Source organism: Dermacentor albipictus, chromosome 5, assembly GCF_038994185.2.
Source record: "Dermacentor albipictus isolate Rhodes 1998 colony chromosome 5, USDA_Dalb.pri_finalv2, whole genome shotgun sequence".
NCBI lineage: Eukaryota > Metazoa > Arthropoda > Arachnida > Ixodida > Ixodidae > Dermacentor > Dermacentor albipictus.
In genome coordinates, this window is record NC_091825.1 from 71,006,873 (window position 1) to 71,027,054 (window position 20,182).

General features: G+C 44.3%; 1 protein-coding gene across 2 annotated transcripts in view; it reads left to right on the forward strand.

The window, feature by feature from the left end:
* The first annotated feature begins 54 nt into the window (after positions 1-54).
* Positions 55-20,182, forward strand: part of DppIII (dipeptidyl peptidase 3) — a 99,820-nt gene continuing 79,692 nt past the window's right edge. Inside the window, exons 1-5 of one of the 2 annotated variants that reach the window (XM_065429059.2) lie at positions 55-253; positions 1,070-1,307; positions 6,954-7,081; positions 9,146-9,259; positions 17,183-17,288. In XM_065429059.2, coding sequence (XP_065285131.1) covers positions 191-253; positions 1,070-1,307; positions 6,954-7,081; positions 9,146-9,259; positions 17,183-17,288 — 649 coding nt within the window. In that variant the 5' untranslated portion in view covers positions 55-190. Of the gene's footprint in view, positions 254-321; positions 455-1,069; positions 1,308-6,953; positions 7,082-9,145; positions 9,260-17,182; positions 17,289-20,182 lie in introns of those variants that run through there. The other variant, XM_070538450.1, reaches the window with a different exon arrangement.

The window sequence follows — 20,182 nt, forward strand, 5'->3', positions numbered from 1 at the left end:
GCGTTGATTACTACCCATATTCGAAAGTGTTGAGTAGGAAACTCTATGGGTACGAGGCCCGATCGGCCCGATCTTTGCGAGCTCTGACCATGTGCGCATAGTCTATTTTGGGCAGCTGCGTTAATTTCTTTCAAAGCGAGTTCCTTGGAGCACGTGTATTGCTGCGACGCTCGTCGCGCATAAAGTAAACATGTATCTGCAGAGGATCAGTCGTAGTTTGAGAACTAAGACACCTGCTCTGCTCGCGTGTCGGGTGAGTGCGACACACCTACGTGATGCACCTTGCGACTCCTTCACCTCTCGCGGCTTGTGATTGCGCACGTGAACATAAATAACGAAGTAGTTGAGACCTTTCACATATCCTGCGTTCACGCAACTCGGGTTGTTTCTTGACGTTTGCGCACACGATCCCCAGCGCTGACTTTCCTATAGCTCTTTCGTTGAAACACGCAAGGTCGATTCCTCTTGAATCTTTCGTTTATGAGCGCTTCATCCTTCCCGTGACGCATTTTTTACGGTCTATTAAGTGATGCGAGATCAATCAACAAGCGTTATGAGACCCTTTCTGTAATGGTCGCGTTAGGGTGACCTAGTTACGCGTTTATGATTTATTTCAGCATGATTTGCAGCTGGTCGCCTGCCTGTTTAGACCACTCGCCACACTGTGTACACTTATCTGCTGTACCTGCTGTTGCCATAAATATTCGGTGCAAAGGGCCACAGAAATGCTGCTTCGTAGTCTGTTACAGCCAGCTTTCCCGGTACACATTATGATGCACCGCCCGGATTAACTGCAAATCGGCTATTAATGAAGCAGCGTCAATGAGCCACGGTAAAACTGTCGATTCGTAGACATTACTGCCGCAAGCTGTCCCTCGGTAATTCCATAGTTCATGCAGAGACTGCAGTTTCACCAGTTATACCAAGGACGTATATGATTCGTAGCTACGACTGTGTTCGCGGCAAATATGCTAGTGTACAAGGCCATACCGGTGCAGCGAAATGCCTTGCACGAGTTGAACTAAACGTCATGCTTATGTATATTCTTCTTACCCTTTCTTCTGGCCAGCGTGAAAGCTCAAATGCACATCCAGAAGATGTGATGGTGCAGCAATATTTACCAATGCCCCGTGCTGACCCCGAGGCATACAGGGACCGCTGGGCGTCCGAGTCATCGGAGAAGTACACCACGGTTGAGGAAGTGCCTGGGCACTGGCAATATGTGGAGCGCCTGATCCCTCCGGCCACAGTGCCTGAACCTCCAAGGCATACGGGCCGAACCCCATCTGGCTGGCAGCCACCGCACCGTGAGTTTCCAATGGCGAAGGAAGTGTTCCACATGGTTGAACAAAAGACGTCGCCGTAGCTGTTTTGACAAGAGTAACTAAGAGACTCGTCTTCGTCAGGGCAGCAACTTAGCAGCTTTATGTTCTGAATGATTGGTCTCTTTTGAACTCTCTGGTTTCCAGTGATTGGTCCTGTTCTCCTTTTTAATGCATATAGCATTCTTGGCAATAGGTCTCCTCGATTTGGCTGCACTTTTTGCACTAGTTCAGAAAAGTGTCGTGCCAGTGTAGCGCCAGTTCTTGAAGTGCGAGTGTAGCGCCACACTAGCGCTTTCGGTGCAGCGGTCAAATCGAGGACGAAAGTGCAGGAACGTTCAGGCCTTCGTCTGCTGCGACTGGGCGGCTGTGGCTTTTCTTTTGTTGGTGTGTGCCGCAAGCGTAAACGTGTGCGCGATGGCTTTTTTTGTCCTCTGGGAAGGATTTATGTATTAGTACCTGGAAATTAGTTCAACTTCAGCATAATTATTCAGAAAGCATGACCAAGCGCAGTTTCCACACCTTTCTGAATCATATATGGCACGACGTTTCAAACGACGGACCGATGTGGTTTCGCGTAAACTTAACGTCGAGGTAGCGGTAAGCTCGGGAAAATTAATACAAACGACTGTGACCTGTGGGAAAATCCCGGCCTTCAGTGCACTTAGCAGCAGCTGAATCCGGAAAGCGCCCTTAACAAGATGCTGCGTACACATCCTGAAGAAAACTGGCGTCCGTGCTGCGTTACCAATAACAGGCGCCGTCAATGCCGTCTACCAACACCCGCATGGCCACGGAACCGCATGTGTCGTCTGCTACCAAGAGCCTTGCACTACGTGCACGAGAAAAGAACTTGCGGAGAGTCTAGTGCCAAAGTGTACATGAACTCGTGCAGCATGACGTCAAATCGAGTACCGAAGTGCAGGTGGCGCTAGCTGCACTGGCAAATCGAGTGCTTGAGTGCTGCACCCCCAGAACTAGTGCAGGAAGTGCAGCCAAATCGAGGAGACCTAATATCAAATATCAGACCAGTTTTCTTTCAGGCTATATATATATAACCATTTTCGTGCACTGGTCCTGAAGATAATTCAGTCTAATGGTGTAAGGTGATTCTGCAGATGGTGTAGTTTAAAAATTTGGGTGAATCGCAAAGGTAATGCAGTGTAAGGTGTATTCACTGAAGCGCACCCGCAAAGCAGTGCTGTGGTGCCTCGGTGCAGGTCGCCACATTTGTGGTTGCTCCGCAGCAGACGACATGTTCTGCCAGGTGTTGCTGTGCAAAGGTACATTGTTTTTTCGCGTGTGGTTTTGCTCTGATAAGAAAACTAGCAATAAATATTTCACTGAATGTTCTATGTAAACGTGCGATATACTGAGCTTGGAGGTGTAGGTGTGAGCTTCACCAAAATATGTCAATCGATTTCCGAGTATGCGGTCATGGGCCTGGATGCTTTAGCAGTGGGGGGTGTGGTTCACCTGCTTCTTATAACAGGTCAAGAAACAAGCACAACTATGTCAGCATTCGAGGGCAGGTTCCTATGACGTGCTTACGGAGCCGAATGTGCGAACAAGCATCCGCGAATCCAGCTGTGCAGGTACTGTGTGCTTGCATTGAGCTCCGTCGGGCTTCAGCAACAGTCGATATGAATGTCTACATTGTCATCTTCCTAAATGCACGAAGGTAGCTTTTACAGTAGAGGAAAGATGATTTTTATCTCGGCCGCATTTAGTCACACCAACTCAAGCCCATGCACCCTACTAAGTATGCAGCCGTGAGAACGCAAAGATTGTGCCACCGAGTCAAATAAACTGGTTCGTGCGTTGCTGCGGTCGTTTTGAAATCAAGTGGACCACGTGAAGCTTGTGTCGGGGACACGGCCTTTTAAGAATGTGAAATCACCATAGTTCGCTGGGCATGGAATGTCAACGGAGCGCGACGCTGAGCTGTAGTCTATTCAAAACATTGCAATCGCAGCCGTTCAAGTGCGTAACTTCGAGAGTTCGATCCCATCCCTTACCACAGGAGGTGAAAATTCGTGATGACAACGTCATCGTCGTTCGAAAATGCAAAAAATTAGTCAAATGCGAGAAAGTTAGTCAAATTAGCTAGCATACCATTTTACCAGCGACATTGTCTAGTTGTCTCGAATCCACTGATCGACGGGGTAATGAATAGCAATAAGCCAAATGCCCAGCTTCATCGTCGCAATTTCAGGCCTGCGCATCATCACGAATGCCAACAAAGTAGCTAACATGCGATAATGCTTTTACACCAGCCTGTGGAATACTGTGGTGCTAAGCTGTTCATCTTCCGCTGTAAGGGGTACCTTCGTGCATTTAGGAAGAAGTCGCAGTAGGAATACAGGCTGTTGCTGAAGTCCGACGGAGTTAAATACACGGTACGCTCATAAACACAGATGATTGTTCACAGATTTGGTTACATAAGCACACCATAGAATCTCACTCTGGAATTGACATCGAATACTGACACCTTTGTGTTTGTTTCTTGACCTACTGGAACAAGTCTGCGAATCGCACTGTGCACTGCTAATGCGTCCGGACCCACAAGCGCATACTCGGAGATCAGTTGACGTATTTAGGCGAAGCTCACACCTACACCACCAAGCTCATTATATTGCATGTTCACACAGCACACTTCAGTGACACATTTAATAGTAGTTTTCTTGTCGAAGCGGAATCACACGCGATAAAACAAGATGCCTTTGCACAGCAACACCTGGTAGAACACGTTGTCGTCTGCTGAGGAGCAACCACAAATGTGGCAACCTGCGTTGAGGCATCTCAGTGCCGCATTGTGGCCAAGCTTCACTGCATACACCATATGAAAATGTGTCCCTTACCTGGTTCAACACCCTCTTCAAATAAATAAAAAAAAATCCTTTAACATTCATCCGGATTCATTTTCATCTCCGAAGAATGTTGTTTGCATACTTAGGGAGTCATTGTAAATGAGGTGTGCTTGAATAATTTTTTTTCTAGCCTCGTGTGCCCTCGTGCTAAAGCGTTGGTTGCCATTCTCTTCCTTCTCCTTGTGTCACTGCGCTCATGTTCGTGCACTTCACTAATCACAGCATCTCACTTTGCCACCCCTTCTTCTTGGAAGAAGTGGCGGCACAAGCCCGCCCTTGTTCCCTCGCCATTGCAACTATGCAACCCTCCCCTCCCCAGCCAACACCGAACATTTCAACTTCCCCACCTTACTTTATGTAGTCGCTTATTCTCTGGCCCCATTGGGGGTGGGAGAGCTATAAATAAATGCTGCAAAAGAAATGCAGCATGTTTTTATTTTTCAACAAGTTTGTTGGGGGTCCTCCAGGCGAGAAGCTGTCACGTAGAGCTTGAATGTACCTGACGGGCCTCACACAGCAGCATTGCATCTCCCATCGGGATACAACATGAAAAACGCTAATCCTTTAACGTATATAATTATAACGTAGCTTGAAAAGAAAGATAAACGGCACTATGCCATCAACACGCCCAGGATACATTAAGAGCACATATTGCAATGTAAATCCTACAGTGTAAGCAGTTGTCACCCAGACAAGGTCAAGTCTCCTTGTGAAAGCATCAGCTCCACTGACATCCCTTGTTTAATCATTGTTAATCGCTCTGTCTCCACCTTAGTGTGAACCTTTTTTCTTCAGTGGGGAAGGAGTCACATTCGTTGAACCTGGTTATAACAAAGTTGCATCCAACATGAAAAGCCTGCTGTGGATTTGGTGTTCATTATAAGTATACATGCTGATATCAGCGAATGAAATTCCGAATCAGGTCTGTGCGAGAGAAATGCAAGCACAAGCAAAGGGTCTCCTTTTCATTCTTGTAGCCCGTCGTCAGCTTACTGTCCATGTACGTAGCACGCAAGCAATGCAAAGTTGGGTATGTGTGTTTTGCATCATCAATTACATGTCTGATTAAATTTTTTAGTCGTACAAAATGTATGCAACTTTATTGTTTTCTGGGCTCCTGCCCTGTACTAGGCAAGATAAACTGGAAAATTTTATTCTGTTGCTGTAATTCTTGAAATTCGTGTGTTGGAAATTAACAAAATTGGGCATTTGGTCCTTTAACTAAAATGCTTGCAGATAAACAATGCTTCTTTTTTTTAATGAAACTCGTGTGACTTCAATCTTCCTGGTTCAACTGCTTGTGGAAATTGCAAAACTTGTGTTCACTGAGGCCGAGGCATACATTGCACTTGGAGCACATGAAAATCGTGTTTTGTTTACAGTTAGGCGGTTTTCTATGTACCTTTTACAAGTGGCCAGCACCATTGTTGGAAGTGGCCTTGTGGGGCCCATCTTTGCCGGTAGGATGCCAAACATGAACAATGACCACCTGCCATTTCAATTTAGAACCGCGTCCTTTTCTTGCTTGAGCATGCTGCTTCATAAAATATCTAATCAGTCTTCTCAACCTCAGGTTGAGATACCTGCCACTAGGACACCTCAAATAACTTGGTGCAATTTTCTTTGCCGTCCTTGTCCGTATCACACCACGTTTTTTTTCTTGTTGTTGTTGTTGTTGACCTGATTAGTCACAGCATTTACCCATTGTGGGGGATTGGCCATGGATTCTATTGTGCAACAAGGTGCGAATGCCCATTGTCATGAATTAGCAGCAAAACAGGAAATTCGGGCATACCACTGCCAAACTTGTATTCTGGGAAATTTTTGTTTAGTAAGGAGTAGTTTAATTTTTCATTGTTCTTGCACATCATCATTGGCTGACACAAAGCCAGATCCTTGTTACCGGCTGCCCTCTGCAATGCGTGATGCGATACGAAATGAATACAATCAAAGGAAATGAATTTCTACATGGTATGGTGCGTGCACCAGCTCCTACTCCATAAAACAAAATCATATATATTGAAAAATGTAGCAAGTACAGGGCAAATTAATAACTTTACTGCTAGATCAAGAATTTTAACTTTCTTTAAGGCAGCCATAAGGATGCACTAGGAAATCGTGCCAAGTTTTGGCAATTAAATGAGACATGGTGTGTGCACACAGAACTGTCAGTTGGAGAGAAATGAAAGCTGTCTTCTGGCATTGCTGCAGTGATTTGGCATGCTAGGCCAAGTTTCACGAACACCCCAGTGCACACAGAAGTGTGCAGCAGAACACGGGTATGCATTAAATGCTGCGCCACTAACACAGTGATAGTTGTGTCACTGCACCATCGCATATACAGTTAAACCTCAATATAACAAACACAGATTTAACAAATTATTGGATATAATGAACTAAGGGCAAAATTTCGTTGCTTTTGTTTAAGAACGACTAGGTGTGCTCAGGGAGAATGCTGCAATGGAGAAAAATTCTTGAATTGAGTCGGATGCTGTTAGCAAGTATTTGTACCAGTGTGCAACGCCGGGCTAGTTGGTGTTACATGGCTTATGTAGGAAGTGCAGCAAGACGAAGACAGATAGGGAGATGGGCAACGCTTGTGTTGTTTTCTCACTGTCATTCGTCTTGCTGCACTGTTCCACGCTTCAGGAGGCAGCAACTTTAATTTGGTCGTAATAGTTCAGTCTGAATTTCTGAATTTGCCCATCTTTCGTATGAGATTTGGGTGGCAGCAGTCATCCCTGGCCATTCTGCCTTTCAGCCGAGGCTCCCAATCTTCCTTATTTCGTGTCACGGACGCGCAACCACATGCTTCCCGTCTACCTCAGGAAAGAGATACGTGGGCCACGGTTCATCACGCAGGTGAAGAAGGTCGAAGGAGATCTTTGGGTGAGCAGCTGCCTGTAGTTTGCCATCGGTTGCCGCTTATCCTTTGCAAGTGGTCTTCCTTCCATGAGTCAAAGTGCTGTTTTAGCCCTTTGAGTCATGATGTCTTCATATAGAGATGCAACTTGCTTTTGAATATTACGACTAGTGATGACAAGAAAATAATTTTGAGGATAACACTGATAGTAAATGTAACCCCTTCCTAGCCATAAACAATGTCATAAGTCACTTAAGTACAGAGAATAATGCAAAACAAAGGTAATTTAAGAGGTAAACTAGAAAGTTGGACAAAAAGGTTGAAAAGTTTCTATTATCACTGCTGTTAATTTGTCTTCTTTCTTGCATAATAAAGCTGTCAACTCACTATAGTAACCCGGGCATCTACTTACAACAAATACAGTAGAACATTATTGATGCGATCCCGTTTCATACGATTTCCCAGTGCCAGTGTTCAGGACCAAGGGCACAAATGACCCTATACACTAATGCTTATTTCATACCAGTTGATACATTCTTGGAAAACATCGTCTTTTGGCACCAATGTTCAGTACATCGCCAAACCGCGATCGTATATGATACGTTTTCCGGTCACAAAATGCAGTTTAAAGAAAAAGCACAAGGCATACACAACCCAGAACAGTAGCCGCTTGCCTCAGCAGCAAGTACACAGTACTCGCACCCCCCCATGTCATGTGAAAACTTCGGCACGCAGTCAGTTTTCTATTGCAGTACCAGCAAATCTCCTTGCAAGTCATAGCACCCCACATTCACAGCTATCACCGCCAACCTTACTGCGATAAGCATATTCACCTAGGTTCACTGGAAGCATAGGTACACCGCATGCATTTAGTAGCCTATAACCCAAACGCACCACCATTTTTTGCTGCATGCGGGATGAAGTGAGCATTATGTTTTGCTCTGGTGGCATTGTATCGCAGTGTCGCTCACCAGCTTGATTTTGTTTCAGTTTCCTGTCGCCGTCGTAAAATATTACGCAATAAGATAACGGCAATGTGCGTCTCGGGCTAGTCGGGCCTCACTAGCCCAGTATGCGTTGACTATGCGTGTTGCAACGATTCGCGCATTGCTTTGCATTACATAGATGTCAACTACAGTTCAGTGTACCAAAAATGTTTTGACTTCAGATCGTACGTTTTCCCGGTCTGTGTGTTTTTTCTCACATTTTCTCCCTGAATCAACTAGGTTCTACTGTATTTCAGTTTTCATAATATAGCACATCATCTTTAAGAGGTCAGTATCCGTGATCAATTTTTGTTGTTATGAAGACTGGCTCGCAGTGACACATTCACACCTTCAAGTCCAAAACTTTTTATGCAGAGTTTGCATTGTATTTCCAGAAAAAATATATAAATGCGGAAGCCTTAAAAACACGAAATTAATATTCTTGGCTTAAGCTGTAGCTGCAGTTTAGCTGCAGCTATCCGACAAGAGTCAGTGCTTGATATGACTGCTTGCATTGATCTTTGTGTTCTAGAACATTCCTCTACTCGCCGTGCCGTCTAGACTAAAAAATGTGGATGATAGCGTCACCTCTTGACTCAACTGAGTGGTGATTCCTGATCAGAAATTTTTGCAACCAGACATATTCAGTATTACTCGAATACATTAGAGTGAAGGTGCATTTGTCATGCAACTCCTTATCGTAAAGATCAGTGAGGAGTAGCGCTGAAGTGCTGTCTTCATCAGTCAAGGTTGAATGCCACACTCCACTAGGTTGAGTCAAGAGCTTGAAGCCAAGGGTTCTAAGCTGGGGTAGTTGGTTTACATCCAACATGGCAGACAGCTCAGACAATAGGACAAGTGAAACGGACAGGACAAGTGCGCTATCACTACTATACAATCTCCGCATCACTTGTGTCATCTGCACTGCTTGCCATGTTGATTGCAGGCTTGTTTGTGAATGCTATACAGAGCTCAGTGGTTTGTTCAGCCACGTGTGGTGCGGCCTCCCCTAACATTCTCGGCATACGATCATGCTGGCATAATCTGAGCCTAAATCGAAGGGTGCATGTGCCAATGTGCCCTGCTTGCATTTCTTTCATGCAGGCGCTTCACAATGAGCTGAAGGAACACCTCGAGAGCTTGACTGGTACAGAAGTACTCTCGCAAGTGCACGAACTGGGCTCCTATGTGGGCTACAAGGGTGCCTTTGTGGACGAGGTAAAGCAGTGGCTCTATAGCAAGGGATTCTAGAGATGGCGCATAAAGCAGGCAGCACCCATCACTCGTCACACTAGCCTCTGGCTGCCATTAGGTTATTTAGCACGGTGACTGTCATTCATTCTTTCAGGCAGTGCTTTTATGTTAGTCTCTGGTCCATAAGAACGTAATAAAGGCAGACATTCGGTGTCCGTAGTCAATCACTGTGCTGTCTTTTGTGTGGTGGTGTGTGTGTGTGTTATCACAGCATAACAGTGCACATCTGGCATCGAGCTAATAAAGCACTGTTTGTAGACAAACGAGGGCCATTTTCTTAGCAGGGCACTATTGCGAGTGGCTTGCTTTCTCCTCTCCTCCTTGTTCACTGCCGAGTTTGTATCATAGTTTCTGTGCACATTGGTTTGTGTGGGCTCTAGAGCGAGCGGTTACGGGCATCTCCCAGTGCGGTGGCTCAGTGGAGATTGCATAGCGCTGTGTAGCTCGTGGTTGCGGGTTCGATTCGCGGCTCCTCAGTCTCTCATGTGCTTAGATTTCAGGGAAGGTAAAAAGTCACTAGTGGTCTGAAGTGATCCGGACCGTCAGCTGGCTCATATCTTCTGTAGCCTCCACAAACACACACACACGCACACACAGACACACACAGACAGACAGACACGCACACACACACAGCCTTGGGATGTTTAGCCCCATCAGTCATCATGATCACTGGGTGTCACTTGGCCCACAGATTACAACGGTGGTGCAGGATGGCGTAAACATGGCACAATGACATTGACAGTAGGCTTGACACCAGTGCGCCATGTTTGCACCGTCCTACACCAGGTTTGACACCAATGTCTTAACGGCTTTGCTGAAGTTTTTAAGGACTTGTGAATTGTGCGACCATCTTTGAAAGTTCGATAAGAAAGGGGGTTAACCGAGGGGCCCGATTTTTATTAATCATATCATGAGAAGCCAACAAACAAAGACACCAAGGAAAACATGGGGGAATTTACTTGTACTTACTAATTGAATTACAGAAATTATAAATTAATGGCAATGAGAGTGGATGAAGAAACAACTTGCCGCAGGGGGGGAATGATCCCACGTCTTCGCATTACACGTGCGATGCTCTCTTTGAAAGTTGCAGCATGTAGCTTTGCGTTACTGTGTGAATTTTTCTCAGCTTTCTTTTTCTCTTCTTTTTCCTCTTATTCCCTTCACCACTTTCCCCAGCACAGGGTAGCCAGATGGTACTTACACTGGCTAACCTCCCTGTCTTTCCTCCCCTTTTGTCTCTGTTTCTTGACACCAGTGTGCACACAATTAGTCATTGAGTTTTTGTGGCAGTATCTGGCCAGCACGCTTAGGAAAAATGTAGCAAAAAATGGCACTGAAGGAAGATCATCCTACAGTAGACATAAAATAGGGTGCTGCTGCTTATGATGATGATGATGAAGGAAGATTGGGGGTACACTATAGCAGCACTTGTCTTGCGCGGCACTCTATTCCCATCCACTGAGGACTTTTTTAAAAGTGCATTTCAGCACCAACTTGTCCACTTTCAAATCATTCCCTAGAATTAATTGAGGCCTCAGGATATGTACAGAATGGCTGGGGAACATTTCGCACACGGCAGTGGCAAGACACTACACATCACAATTATCTTTGAAGGGGAAGGATTTGTAATAATACTGCAGACACCGAAGGTGGAGTTTCTGCCGAAGCATGACTGCAGCTATCCTGTCGTTTGTTTTTGCAAGTCGCCTGACCTTCAAGCTCTCATGCGCGCGGTATACTACAATTGTATATGGGAATTCATGATGCTAAAAAGACATGGTTCAAGACAAGCACTGCAACTTTGATGTCAAAACTTTTTGGTCACATCTGGATTGAGACTACTCCTAGGCATATCGCCAGAGTATTTAGAAAGGCTAAGTCAAAACCTTCGTTACACATCTTCAGTTGCCTGACCTGCCTATGAATCAACCTGCTAGAAGCCATTGCCTTCTTTGGAAATGGTAAGGGAATAGGGACTAAGCATCAAAATATAACAGGATGAGCACTTTTCCTATTACTGAAGTTATGCATATTGCAGTTAGGGAGGAATATTATGAAACTGCTGCCTAGCTAGACTTATTTTCATTAGGTGATACTTCACATTTGCATGCTTGCTGATTTGCTTCTCTTCTTCATGTGTCTAATTAATTGTGCTGCAGGACAGTAGCTACTGTCAAAAATCTCCAATTATTGTTTGGGGTCAACAAAACTTAACCTATAACTGCTGATCAGCCAGTCTTGCCATTCCATCTAGGCCTCTGCCACCCTGTAGAATGCTCCTGTTCCTTTGGAACCGACTCTGTCACCCTCAGATCACCGGTTATCTGTGTTATGTGTTGCATTACTTGCCCAATTCACTCTTTCCTCTTAAGCTCAAGTAAGAATTTCATCTGCTTGAATTTACTTTAATTTCTACCTGCAACCATAGAGCTTCCTGCAAAAATTACTACAGGGAACTCTGGTGTTAGTGTATATGAAGGCCGCAAGTATGGGAGTGATGGTTAGTTTTAATGGATTTGCCTAAACTTTGTTTTTCTGGCTTCAAATGTTTTGTGACTTTGCAGATTTATCATTTTCAACTAAACAACAATTTGCAATGATTATGCATGTACGCAGACTCTCATTGCCTTCTGCATTTAAAAAATTGAAATGCTTTGAAATTTAGCCCAATTATGGCAGAGAATGCAAAAACGCTCATCTGCTTAGATTAAGGGCATGCTAAAAAACCCCAGGTGCCAAAAATTTATCTGGGTTCTCCTGCTATGGCACGCCCCGCAGTTATATTGGAGATTTTGTCACGTAAGCATACTCCAGACTTTAATTAATAAATTAATGCCGTCAAAAGAATCCAGAGGCCCCAGCTAAAGTGTCTCACAAAACGTGTTTGCTTCAGAATGTTAAAGTCACAATGTGATTTCATTTGGCACATCCTGGCTCTTCTCCTGATATGAGAAGATACAAAATAAAAGCGAGGAAAGAAAAATTTTGGAGTATGTAAAGAACTCCGTTGTATAGAAACCTGCAAAGGGTGGTAACAATAAGGGTATAGCAAATGAAGCAGCGCACATTATGGATAGCTCGCACTGCTTTGCCTACGTGTTTTTCTTTGTTCTTTATGAAATGTTTTGCATTTCTTGTGAGTGTACGCACTTCATTACTGACGCATTTCTTTGCGGTATGTTTTGTAAACTGTATTTAGTTCTAGATGGCAGTCATGCACTACATTTTGCGCTATGTAGATATCCTGGGAAGCACAGTTAGCAGAAAATGGTTTTCCCTTGTTGCCACTTTTTTTGCTTGGCACTTTTTATGCTTATGACGCAGTTGCAGTCTTGCGTTGTCTGCTTGCTCACTTGTGCCAAAAGACTGGCACTTGGTTTTGCACTGCATTGCATAGCATTTTAAGTGCACAGCATTTCTGAGCCTACACCTTGGCGCTTTCGTATCGTCGTCAGTGTGTAGCCACAATGCTGTAGAAAAATTGGGAAGTTGACAAATGCCTATACGCTAGCTGGTGATGGGGTTTGAACCCAGATTGATGAATGATGCACTTGCCACTGCATGGCTTTGTACGACCCGCAGAGTTTCTCATTAACATTACCGTAGATTAAGAAGTTTGCAGGCACGGTTTGCAGGCACGGCATGGCCACAATTAGTACATGACCGGGGTTGTTGGAGAAGTATGGGAGAGGCCTTTGCCCTGCAGTGAGCGTAACCAGGCTGATGATGATGATGATTACCATAGGGAACTCTGGTGCTGGAATCATTCAGATACCATGGGAAGTTTTGCGTGGATTTGTCTGATTTCATTATTGAATCTTCATGCGGGCATTATTTGTTCAAATTGTGTCCGCTTTTGTTGTCCTAAACTTTACAGCAGTCCTAAATTTATAAACACAGAAGACAGTGAGACTCTGTGTACACGCATAATCACTGCGTAGTCTTGCATTTAGAAGGCAATATTTTTCGGAATGTTCAATTTGCAAACTCTCAAAGCGATTTGAAGCCAAAAAGTTGAAGTTAAAGCAAATCCAAGTATGCTAACCATAATTCACAGACTGGCTAACACACAATGCTTGTAGCTTCGATAGACACCAAAATTCCCCCTTGTAATTTTTTGTAGGAAACTCTATGATGCATAACCACTACACTGCAAGTTTTACTAACATGACTCCATATTATATACCGTATTTACTCGCATAATGATCGCACGTTTCTGTAAAAAAGAAATTGATGCAAATTCAGGGGTGCGATCATTACGCGGGTTAAATTTCCCTTGAAAAGAAACATTTCCTTTTTTCGTCCCGCATTCGCTACGAAGTGACAAGCAGGTGGCTGCCGTGGTCAATGCGGGACACCAAAACAAAAATGGCAGCCGGCGGAGCAAGCCGAACGCAATTATTTTTCTTGTAAGTACATTACGCGCATTGAAACAGTTTCTTCCGTATCACTAATGAATAATATCATTAATATCGGCAAGTTTGCGACAATAACGTAGCCATGTCCTCTTTGAGGGGACAGAAACAGAGATGGTTGCGCTTAGCTGCCAGTGACAGAAACACATGGCAGGCATGCTGCGGAAGCTGCGGCATTTGTCTTCACTGCTATCCTAGCACGGCATGTTTCCGATAAGGCTGGACGAATATCTTAGCTGTGTTACAAGTGTCAGTGTATGAATAGGGTACACTTCAAACGTATCAGTGTAAATGTGGCCACTTTCATTGCCGCTTGCGATTTTTATGTGCCCACGAATGCAGATGAGAAGAATCGAAAGGCACCCTTTATGTTGTTGACCAAAACCATTGTGAAGCCTACAAATAATAAAGCCTAGGCAAGTGTGGTTGTAGCTTTTTTTTCATGGAAGTGCGTAAAGTGATGAAAGGAATGAAATTGGGCATCTGCTTAAGAATGTTGGGTGCATGCAGACCACTTGGTATGTCTTCAAGAGTCGTTCGCGTAGCATTCGACAGATAGTAAGCCAGATCACCATTAGCTAGACTTGGCACACGACACATCGCTGCGACAAGTTCAGGGTGCGATCATTACACAGGGAAGAAAAAAAAATCTAATTTTGACGACAAAATTCAGGGGTGCAATCATTACGCGAGTGCAATCATTATGCGAGCGAATATGGTACTGCAATGAGGAAGCTCTTGAGAATTGCTTCTCTTTTCCTATTTTGTCTATTTCATCAACAGACAGAGGAGCAGCAAATAAAGGCTGCCATTTGGCAGCTTGACAAGCCCGCTGCCCCCATCACAGGGGTTCACTGCAGCATATATATATATATAGATATATATCCGATCAAAATAAACACATAATTAGGGATCACATGGTTAAAGTAGCAAGGTAGCAAATATAGTTGCACAATGCAGAAAGTATCTGGACTATCAAAATATGTTCTCACATTTGCGACTTTCAAATGTAACTTGCTTGAAGCACAAGAAAACAAATCAAGATTAATAGATTCATAATTACTGCAGAATGGGGATAAGGGATGACGCTGTCTTCGATTTCCAGAAATCAATGCAGCAGGTTGATCAGAAGAATTCACTGGAACATATTGGTGGGCTGGTTAGTGCATATATGTTAGCATAATTACCTGCACAAAAAACATAAAAATAATAAACTGCACGAGGATGCTTTGGCCACAAACTGCCAAATGAGTTTTATGTTCACTTCACATCAGAATATCTACATCACCACACTTCGTAGTCCTCTTGCTCAGACAGAAGGCTAATGAACACATTGGTAAGCAGCAGCACGATCCAGGAAGGATATCTTAGAACTATAGAGTGATGTCTAGGTGTCACTCACGCATGCAATTCTTCTTTTCATTATGTGATAATCCTCTGTTAGTTCTTGGGCTTCTTTAGTTTTTCAGTTTCTTGGTACAGTTAAACCTCAATATAAAGAAGTCTGTAAAATCAGCACATGGCTTCGTTATATCAAAATTTCATTGTACTGAAATTCAACCTTTTATGCAAGTAAAGGGCAGTCGCCGATCTGTCTTTTTTACAAGGAAAGGAGCCACAGATTTTTCCGAGTTATCAGGCAATAGAAGAAAGCAAATTTGAATGAGAAAACAGTTCATTTTGATAAATCTGGGTGTCGGCGATGAATGACACGGTTTCATGCCACGTAAGTCGACGATATCTTCTCTACGGTACGAATTGAGCGAAGCCAGCCACGCCTTTGCATGCACTCTGGCCCCGCGGCTGATAGCGTCGCCTGCATTGTTACGACGCTGTCGGGAAAAGCGCCGGCAGTGGGGAGTGAATGCTTCGTCGGCCTCTCGCTCCAATGGGCCACCGAAACTCGAGATTGTGCAACCTTCAATGCTAAACGTACAATAAGACAGCTGACATGGTGGCACACCGTCTCGACACGCCCACTCGTTGCACGCATGGCAGATTACCTCTAAAGCAGGGTGCACGACTGTGTGTGAGCTTAGCCGTGCATACAGCCGTGAGGTGCCACGGCCAAGACACGTGCCAGAAATCGAGACACGTGCCAACTTATCCTCCTACTCCGTATCCCCCGCAGCCCCCACCCCCTCGTGCACCCTCTGCCCCCTCTTTCTTTTTGCTCGTCGCTCGGGAAGGCAGCACTCGTGAAGCCACCTTCTCTTTTTTGTCTCAGCCTCGCACACTTTCACTAGCACCTAAAGCACAAATTGCGCGGGGCGCAATAGGATCTTATCACACTTGTACTTATACCAAACTAAATGCAGTTCCACTCTGGCGGTCATTCTTGTAGCGCGGGGGGTGTGATTTGAGAGGTGCGTTTGCAAGCAGCCACTTATAATTGTATCATTTGACCATCTGCATCTGCAGAAGTTTCCATTTATTTTCTGGGCATTCCTTTGTGGTGACAGTAAAATTTTGTTGTATTGAAATCGTGCACAAACACAATTCGTTATATTGAGGTTCTAAATAAGTGGTGTTGTATAGACAAGAGGTTACGAAAAGTTAAATACTTCGTTATGTTGAGAAATTCTTTATATGAAGGTTTAACTGTACCTTAATAGCAGAGAATCGCGCATCACGCTTGCAGGTCACAGCATAGTGGAAAGGAAAATTTGCATGAACATTGTTGCTTCCTGTAGTCAGCCGATATTCCTGCACGCATTTACACAGTGTCCCATTTACCCTATGTAGGCTTTTCCCCATTGTAGTCAGATGTCATAAACCATTCCTGTGCAACAATGTACTGTCAGCTTCTGATGCGAAGCAGACATTAAACTTAGTTGGTAGTTTGCACTTGTCTTGCCAATGTGTCCTTGTGTGGTTTTTTTTTTGCAGACAATTATGCTAACAGATTATAGGAATGTTTAAGAATATGAAAGATTGTCTCATTCAGATTAGTTTTTAATTTGCTGTCTTCTGCAGAAAAAAACAGACATTGGAGGAGCAGTGGCTAGAACGAGCGAAGCACCACAGATCAGTGCAAATACCTGAACACAATGCCTAACGATGAATGCTAGACATCTCTACTCTTCATGTTTCAAACAGAGTAGCAATATATGTTGCACAGGCTAGCACTGAAACTTCGTTGACTGAATTGTTATCACTGGTGAGGATCCTTCGTGCTTAATAAAGTGTGCATGAGCGTGTCCGTGTGCTGAAATGAAAATTAAGGGATTGTCGATCATGCAGCATCCATATAACAATATTCTCCAAAGGCTCTTCAGTAAGGCTTGTTTACCTACACTAACATGCTTCAGGATATGTCCTTCATTGTCCTTCTTCAGCGCTATGAATCGCAGGCACTGAAGAGGGCTTACAAATGCTGTGCACTTAAAAAGCCCTTGGGACATGCCAAAGGTATAGAACTCTCTTTGACTCGAGTCACTGGTCTTCCTGTGTTCATTTGTCCTTTCAGCCTGCTGGTAGCGGCAGCACAAGGTTAGGTTTGAAGGTGAATGAACTTGAAAGCAATGGCGATGGTGATGATGGCCATGAGGAGAGCGAATACCGATGTCCATATAGTATGTATACCAATACTTCCTTTTTTTTTACCTCCTTTTCCTTCTCTCTTTCTATCCACAAACCGTTCTTCCAACCTCTTCTTTCCTTCTTTCTGTCTGTAGAGTTAGTCATCAACAAGAGGATGTTGCGATAGCTGCTTTAAAGATTTATGTGCACTTTTCTTTTCTTTGTGCAGCTGTTAGTGGTGCCCTCATATGCAGTATGGCCAAGCTGGTTGCTAGTTGTGCTTTGATAAGCTGGTGAAGACACCATTACTGGCAGGTGGTACAGCATGTGTGAATTAGCAAGCAGTGTGAATTAGCACTCTCGTGCCGGTAGCTTTACAATGTTTCTCTCTTGAGCCACATGCACGGCTCGCCAAGGTTACCTGCCGAGCCATCGCTGGTCATTGGCGTGTCACCAGATTTGACAATGCTTGCAGTGTCATGGTTGCAGCTAGAATCACAGCTTCCAGACCAGTGCACGTCAGCCTGCTTCCTATTTCATTTTGTTTGTGCTCCAGCTTGCAGCAGGGTGAGTAGAATGACTTGTATGAGAGAAGTTGGCATAGGAAGTGTTGGATTGCTTTTAGCTGCAAGACATTTTCATTTGTTGTCTTGACGGGGATGACATGCCAAGGCAACAAATGGTATGGTGCTCCCATCCCCTTTCCCAGCCACAGGCTGGAAATGAAAATCACTCCTTGCCTTGCAATTCTATTCTAGGGCCGCTAGTCTCAGATGATCACTTTTGGGAATGCTTTCACTTTCTCAAGAGTTAACATGACTATAGCACCGGATGCATCACCATCTACGAGCAACAGCGTTGCTAGCACTATGCTACGGCAGCACATTTGTCACTGTGACAAAAATGCGGTCACATCCAGCTCTAGTCAGGCAAAAGCTTGCGAAAGTGAAAGTATCCCCAACGAAATATACAGCCAGGTTTGCTGCATCCCATCCAGGTTTGCTACTACATTGCTGCTTCAGCTGCTTCAAACGCACCATGTAAAAACCACGCAGAAGGCGATGTTCACCTGCTTTGTTGCTGTGCAGCCAAGCACAAGGTCACGGGATCAAATCCCGGTCACAGTGGCCGCATTTTGATGAGACGAAATGCAAAAATGCCCATGTACTACTTAGATTTAGGCACATGGGAACCACGGGTGACCAAAATTAATCTGGAGTCCTCCACTACGGCACACCTTATAATCAGATTGTGGTGTTGTCTCGTAAAACCACATAATAAGCAAAAATACGAAGGTAAAGTTGCTGGTGCCACACATACCCTCAAATATTCTGGATGTGAAACATGAAATTTCTGAAGGACTACTTCGTCGGCACATTTCCCTTACGTGAATGCCACCGATTTCGGCTATGGTGATGCGTGTGCTTCTGGCTCTTCCGAGTCGGCTAACTCTCCTCGTTCAGAAGGGCAAGCAAACATAATTAAAGTGACCCCCCAACACCTTTTCAACATGATAACTAAACTTGCTCAGTCACTATACTTTCATGAACACCTGAGCCCAATATTATTCCTGTGCATGTCGCTTGAACCCCACAGTGTTGCTCAAAAGGCCACTTGCCCTTTTCTTGAACCTTTCAAAAACTCCGTCACTATTTTTTTTCGTGTCTACTCGTGTAACGGTAAACACGATGACTGCCAGATTCAAGTGTCTTTAACTAAGCAGTGCCTCTCGCAGAAGCAGAAGTGAAGGAATCTCATCATTGATCAGGTGGTGGTGCGAAAGGGGCAGAGAAAGATGCCATTCTACTCATAGCATGGCCTGCACGATCGTGTGAAGTGGCAGGGTGCGGCACCACGCAATCTGAAAGTCATTGCAATAAAAAGCTTGGTGTTATTACCGGTGGAGCATGACGGGCATTGTTCCGCATGGTCAGATCGTACTGTTGATTGCACAGGAGTGGCGGAGTTTTTGTTGTAGTTTATCATAGTTTCGCTGCAACAGCTAGAAGATGGCATTTGTGCCAGCTCTCATCTATGACATTCTAAATTATAACTTCAGAAAAACATGTTACTGTGTTAGTTCGTGCATCATAATAAATTGTCATAGGCTTCAGCTCAAAACAGATAATCTTAAAGAAACAGACACACAGATGGGAACCATGCATAAGCAAAAGTAATTTTGATTGTCAGCATGTTGCTCCTGTGGGAAAATATGAACATATGTGCCTGTATGTGCGTGTGCTCTCTTGCTTTCGAAGAGCGGTTACACAGTGCCTTCTCTTTTATTTGTCTATTCCTTCGCAGTTGCCTGTTTCCCGCTAAAATCCACTAATTCGCTTTTAGTTGTCACCTTTGCTAAGGACCCCAAAGAAAACACTGTTCGTTAGACTAGAGGAACAGAATGTAGTACTTGAGAAAAGGATTATACAACATAAGAAATAGATTTAACACATAAATACACTGATGTACATAAGTGGTGGCGATGGCAGAACAAAAGCTGTATTACGGCAGCTTCACAAGCCCCACCTTCCCACGAACTACAGGCAACAACATGGCAACATAGTCATTACATATATGTATTAAAAAAAGAAAAGAAGTATATACAGCGAGAGCAGAAATGTTGCCTTGGAACAGTGAAAAAGTACCTCTCATGTGACCCAAAAGACAAGTAGGTTCACGAAGACATCCGCAGTAGCATTTTTAGATGCTAAATGGCATAGGCTTTAATCAGCTTGTATTTGTTGAGTGTTCGAGGAAGGCAGTAGGCCAATGTTTGAAGGCCGTGACTTGTACGTGGGCGTAGCACTGCGTAGCACTTGTACGTGGGCGTAGCGTGCACTCCATTTCAGGCAGGAAGAGAGATTCTAATGCAAGTTTGCAATGTGCAAACATGTTGTTTACGTAATGGGCAATAAACTTGAGCATGTTTGCAACAGAATAAACGTAG